At 45.5% G+C, this 5995-nt stretch overlaps 1 protein-coding gene and 1 long non-coding RNA gene across 5 annotated transcripts; both read right to left on the reverse strand.

The window, feature by feature from the left end:
• Positions 1-583: 583 nt before the first annotated feature.
• Positions 584-5827, reverse strand: TMEM231 (transmembrane protein 231). Of its 4 annotated transcripts, none has more exons than XM_067004383.1 (7): positions 5505-5827; positions 5264-5433; positions 4245-4373; positions 2823-2966; positions 2159-2240; positions 1915-2025; positions 584-1027 (listed from the first exon to the last, which is right to left on the reverse strand). In XM_067004383.1, exons 1-7 carry the CDS (start codon positions 5644-5646, stop codon positions 843-845), a joined length of 963 nt encoding a protein of 320 aa, XP_066860484.1. In that variant the 5' UTR covers positions 5647-5827; the 3' UTR covers positions 584-842. The 4 variants fall into 4 exon arrangements, with proteins under 4 accessions (XP_066860484.1, XP_066860482.1, XP_066860485.1 ...); XM_067004381.1 differs by having other exon boundaries at positions 5120-5433; XM_067004384.1 differs by lacking the exon at positions 4245-4373.
• Positions 4516-5113, reverse strand: LOC136791791 (uncharacterized). The gene is made up of 2 exons (XR_010834520.1): positions 4971-5113; positions 4516-4852 (listed from the first exon to the last, which is right to left on the reverse strand). It is a non-coding gene; the product is annotated as an uncharacterized lncRNA (long non-coding RNA).
• Positions 5828-5995: the final 168 nt, after the last annotated feature.

The raw sequence follows: 5995 nt of genomic DNA on the forward strand, positions 1-5995 counted from the left end.
GGCGCTCTCGAAGGGCCCGGGCCTGCCGCGTTCGACGCCCGCGGCCCAGCCGCGGTGCCGTTAGCGGCCTGGCGCGAGCCGTGCAGGGGGGCCGGGTGGCGCCGCCCGCCGCAGGCCGCTCGGCTCCTTAAACGAGCGCGGAGGCGTTTTCAATCTGGCATCGCCCCTGAAAACGCTCCTGAGGCAGGCTCTTAATACTCGGCCCTCCAAACATTTACGTTCCCGCTTTTATCTATGTGAGAGACTTTTAACCCACTACTTACTTCTTCTCTTAATGAGACACTTCCAGAAAGCGAAGTGATTTTAGCATGCTTCTGAATCCACCCTCAGTGAACGAGGTTTAGATTACTCACTGACATGTGCATACACGGTAGTTCTGTGCAGTAGCATGGTGTTGGACTGCAGTGGAATTTTTATTTACTGCTGCTTAGCAAGCCAAAGGAATAGTCCTTACAGCCAGCCTTCCAAGAAAAGGAGCTTCAGGAAGAAGTCTCCCTACTAGTTGTTATGGATCCACATGCAGGTATATTTTTTCTTGTACTCTGCCCCTGTGGCCACATAATCTCATCAAAAACAAAGAACAACCTGTTTTATGGTGTTTTGTTTAACTGTCCAAAATTAAACATTTCAGTCCCAGAGCAATGTTCCCACAGAAATGCATGAATGAACATATTTTAAAAAGAAAAAAATTACATAATGTCATAGCAACATATAGCAAAAAGAGAACATACTCAGAACATACGTACCAAGTTCTATCTTTCAAAGTAAAAAGTGTGTACAGATAATAAAAGCAGGTACTTATTTTTGAACTGGGTTTCATTAAAGTTTTCTCAGGCATTTCCTCAGGACTGATGCTGTTTGTAAGACAACACTGGAGACAATGGCAGAACTGCTGATATTGGAGTTGTAGCGAACACCTGATTCTGGAACACAAACATTTTAATCCTACCAAAGACCCAGAGAAAGATAAGGAGAATGCTGACATACTGGATCCAGGCAAATTTAATAATTTCCCAAAATCCTGGCTGATATTTAAAGAGAGTCAAGGAGTGTTAATGAAGAAGCTTCTGATACAACCACTGCAGTAACTAAACAATAGAATCAGAGGTGAAAAGGCACCAAATTGGTTAAACATCAGTTTGTGTGGCAACTGCAAAGCTTCTGAGTCACAGAAATCTCAAAAAGCATTTTACCACAGAAACGCTGTACAGAATACCTATCCTTGAAGATGTTCAAATCAATTCTGTGGGAAGAGTCTATTTTGTCCCTGCTTCACCAGAAAGTAGATATTGGTAATACTCAGGCAGGTAAATAAACCTTGTGAGAGATGTGCTATATACATTTTCTTCAAAACACAGGCCAGCTCTTGTCTGAGAAACTGAGTAAAGAACATAAATCATTCTTTTGGAGCAAAACGTTTTCAGGTCTGTCTGCATATATAACAGATTTGCCACATCCACTTCAGGGGTTATTGTTTGCTGAACCTACCTCGTATACAGATTTCTGCTTTGCTTTAGGTCAGAAAATATAATATCATGCTTTGCCAGTAGCAAACATTACTTCTCTTCTGTATCCACAACAAAGTGCAGGACCAAAGCAAGGCTTACTGACAAAATTCCCTATGAATTGCTCAGAAACCACCTTAAATGGTCATTTTAGTAAGGGTGAAAAGCAGCAGAGGTTCCTCCCAGTAAAGACAGAAAGTAGTTACGTAAGCAGAACCATCTGGAGGGTGCACACATGGAGTTATGGGCAAACAGGTATTCAGCTAACTCTGAAACTACAGCATATGCTGAGCAACCAAAGCAAAAGTTTAGCAAGAAGTTGAGAGAGAAAGCAGTGTTCATTTGGCCTGTATATGAAAGGCTCAAATAATGCTATCCAATTGTGTTTCAGTTAATGCAGTTTTCTAAGGATATAGGATAACTTCCTCTGGGTAATGAATTGTAGCATTAATGATGAATGGTGTATCTGCTGCTCTTCCAGTCATCCAAACAGGGTTGGGATCTGAAAAAACTGTCGTCACTAAAATGGGGAAAGAAAACATCCAAGTTAATGGGGTTTTCAGTCCTAATACAGAATTTAAATCCTCAAAGAGCAGCTACCAATATGCTAACTACTGCTGTGCTGCAATTAGCAGCTGTACAGTCAGGCTTACCATTTCTATCTCGATATGCTGCAATGATGTTTGTTAGATCATAGTCAGCTGCAAAGGGACTTGTGCCATTGACCACAGACACCTGTTGCCACAAGGAGATATTTGCATTATTTGTCCACTCTTTAAGAAAGTAATTCTACCGAGTGTGTTAAGCAAAGTAACCATGTTTTGAAAGGAAAGCACATAGATGTCAGACTAAACATCTTGGCAGAAGAACCTCTTCTACCCTTCAGCCTTACAAATAAACAAGAGTTCAGAAGTTCTACGGTCCACTCTGTGCAAACATAGAATCACAGAATATCCCAAGTTGGAAAGGGTCCCCAAGGATCATCGAGTCCAACTCAAGTCCAACAAGTCCCCAGAGGACCACCCAAAAAATCAGACCAAGTGTCTGAGCATTGTCCAAATGCTTCTTGATCTGAGGCAGGCTTGGTGCTGTTGCACCTTCCCTGGGGAGCCTGTTCCCGTGCCCAACCACCCTCTCAGTAAAGAACCTTTTCCTGATACCCAGCCTGAACTGCCCCCCCCGTTGCAGCTTCAAGCCATTTCCTTGGGTCCCTCAGGTATGAATAACTAGAGTGTCACCTATGGTGCTAGTAAGGGAGGAAATTAATGGACAAGAGAAAAAAAAAAGTAAAAAAAATAATAATAAAAAAGTCCTCACATTGTATCTGGTATCCAGTCCACAGTGGTTAAGTAATTGCCTCTGGTTCAGTTTCAGGTCTCCATTCATATAGAGCTGAGACCCTGGTACAGGAGAAAAAAACTGAAGAAAAGCCATGCTCTGCATCACAAGTGTTGACATTCTCTGAAACAGTGAACATGAGAAAAAAAAATCAGGAAAAGCAAACAAAACCACAGTTTTCTACCTCTTTGTATCTATAAATTTTCTGCATAGATTTTATTTTATTGATGCCCAAGTTTCAAATCATCACATTATTCTAAAGAAGGGAGGACCAAATGAGAAATAGTAATAAGTTTTTGTAAGTGAACTAGCATAGTTCTTGATTAACTAACTTTGATTGATTTATAAAGTTCCATACATAATTCAGCGAAGTCCAACAGTTTGTGGCTAATGACAAAAAAAAAAAAAAAGACTTTCCATAACATGTTAAAAGCAGCAAGATAATTAAACACATTCATTGCAGGTAAACTTTAAAATATTCAGACATCAAAACCAATACCCTGCAATAAGGGCTAGATAAGGAAGTTCCTCTGCCCTCACCACCCACCCAATCTGAAGAAAAATTTTCACATTTACTGTAAAACAAAGGCATTGTGACTACTGGAACTTTCCACATCATATTAATGACTAACCTGATGCTTCAGCACATAAATTTAGGACTGTAAAGACTTTTACTCTGGAACTCAGAGGTTTAAGGTTTTTTTTGTTTTGTTTTTTTTTTAACCTCAGCTGTTCTTGCTAAACTTGTCCACCTGCAGCCAGCAAGAGTCTCTCAGACAAGCTAAACCTAATCTCTCTAGTAAAACGTCCTCATCTGTTTGGCTACATCAAACTCTATGCTATATATTATTGCTCCTTTCAGATGCATCCATGGCTTCTCTGTGCAGCCGTGTTTTATCCACTCTTCTAGCTATTAATCACACTGCTACTTGAGAGAGACAATGGCAGCAGAAGCGTTCTTGTCTCCCTGAGACACCTTCTTGTCCCCTCACACCTATGAGGTACAGATGATCCTGACAGATGATTATCATTGCTTCAAAAGCTCTTAAACAAACAAAACCTATGGAGTTTCAGGATCCTGCAGCAGCCTGTCCCTCCAACCTCTACTACTGTGCATCTATCCTCTATGCTGCACTATAACCCAATAGGATGTACAGCTTCAAAAACAAACAAAAAACAACCACAAAACAACGACAACAAAACACACACCAGCCACAATACTAATGGAACAAACCAAAACTAGGAATGACCCAGTAGAGAAGGAAATCAAGTATGTTAGCAAAATAAATCTTTTGAATAGGAATTTCAAATGCATAAAGATTCTTTCTTCCTTTGCATAACCACTGCTGGAATATTATATTGGGCCTATATGTCACAATGAATAAAACGAAAAATGCTCACGTAGAGCTGGTAGGAAAAGATTAGAATCAGCTGAACACCAACTACATGCTCGGTAGGTTGTAGTGGAAGCTCCAATTTAAAATGCAACTGATCCATTTTGCCATCTTGATTTTTGTCTTCTTCCCTAGTCTAAAAGAAGCAGTAAGAATGGTTTTGCGTGTTTGCTTAAGAAGTTCCTGTTAAAAAGAAATACAAAAAATAGTTATTGTCCAGGAAATCTCCACAACTGCAACATACACATAAAAAGGAATCAAACGAACCACGTCAAAAAACCAGTAAAAAGCTACTTTAAAGACACGAGGCTAGAGACAAGCAAGAAACCTAAATTTTGTTTGTAACACTATGCCCCAGGTGCTCCACAGGGAGGGAAAGTTCATCAGGCTCTATAAGAACTCTTCTGCCCTATGCCGTTCCAGCAATCTTCCCTGTATGCTGGCATTGGTATGCATAATGATGGATCTTCTGCCACATCCTGTGTGAATGCACAACTTCTGCCTTCTGCCCTTGTAGCCTGCTTCTTATTGGCTTCTGTATGCCTTGTACAATCCCTGGTTGGGAACCAAGACTTGCTATGCTTCTGTGCCACAAATGCCCAGTTCTTCAGCCATCTGCAAACGTAACAGGGAGGCATAACAGAGCTTTTACAGATAAATAACTGCTACTGTTGAGTCCCAGAAGGAACAATTGGTTGCAGAGGAGAGACTTCAGGCTTTTGAAAGCACATACCTGGATTCAAAACCAGGGGTTACCTGTGAACCCCTGCAAGCTTCTGAGTGCAATAAATCATACAAGGAGGAAAAAAAGGAAAAAAAAAAAAAGAGGGAGGAAAAAAGAAGAAAAAAAAGAAAAGAAAAAAAGAGCTGATTAAAAACTACCTGTCCCGAGAGAGTCGTGCCATGAGGCGCGAAGTTAGGCACGAGGCTGCTGTTCCTCGACGGCAGCGGTGCGCGCCCAGCCGCTCGCTCGCGGGCACCACCAACGCGACCCGCGCCCCCGCCAGCACCGCCCGGTACGCCTACCGACAGAAGCGGGACTCGCAGTCTGTCCTCCTGGAGCCGGTTGAACGCTGGGAACGTGCTCCATGCCAAGAAACTGCCCGGGCCGGGCCCGGTAGTTGCCACGAAAAGCACCTCGTACCGGAACCGCACAGTGGGCTGCTCACGGTACGCGCTCTGCTTCAGCCAGAAACCTGCGGGCAGACACAGCGCGGGGCCTCAGCGCCGGGCCGGGCCGGGCCGCACGGGGCCGAGCGGCGCTCACCGTGGCTGCGGTAGGCCACCAGCAGCGGCGGCACGTAGGTGAGCACGGCGATGAGCAGCAGCGCCAGCGCAGCAGCGGAGCAGAGCCCGGCTCGGTACCGAGTGTGGAGCGCGGGGTGCGAGAAGAGCTCCACGCCCGCCATCGGGCGCCCGCCCGCAGCCCTCGCCCTCACCGCGGCGACGGCGAGGCGCCGGACTGACGGGACGCCGCGCCTATCAGCGCGCCGGGGCGCCGAGGAGCAACGGGCGCAGCAGCCAATGAGCGTTGGGCTCGCGCGCTCCGGGACGGCTCGTTGCGGCCGGCAACGGGAGCGGGACGCGGCCGTGGGCGCTTGCCACGGCACCGGGACCCGGGACGCGACCTCCAGCGCCCCGGGAGCGCCTCGGCGGGGCCAGGCGCGGCCTCGCGCCCGCCGCGGAACTCAGCGGTCCGACTGCTCCGGCCCCCAGCGCTGGGCCGGAAGCGCTGCGTTTCGGGCGGTTGCTAGGCAA

This window comes from Anser cygnoides, chromosome 12, assembly GCF_040182565.1.
Source record: "Anser cygnoides isolate HZ-2024a breed goose chromosome 12, Taihu_goose_T2T_genome, whole genome shotgun sequence".
In the NCBI taxonomy this organism is placed as follows: Eukaryota; Metazoa; Chordata; class Aves; order Anseriformes; family Anatidae; genus Anser; species Anser cygnoides.

Excerpts from the sequence above, each read along its gene's own strand:
- TMEM231 (XM_067004381.1), bottom strand. The coding sequence starts at position 5,646 with ATGGCGGGCGTGGAGCTCTTCTCGCACCCCGCGCTCCACACTCGGTAC. Across the intron at positions 2,967-4,244 it reads TCTTTTCCTACCAGCTCTAC|AGAATGTCAACACTTGTGAT; the intron begins GTGAGCATTTTT and ends TCACTGTTTCAG. Across the intron at positions 2,241-2,822 it reads GACTGGATACCAGATACAAT|GTGTCTGTGGTCAATGGCAC; the intron begins GTGAGGACTTTT and ends TTGTGGCAACAG.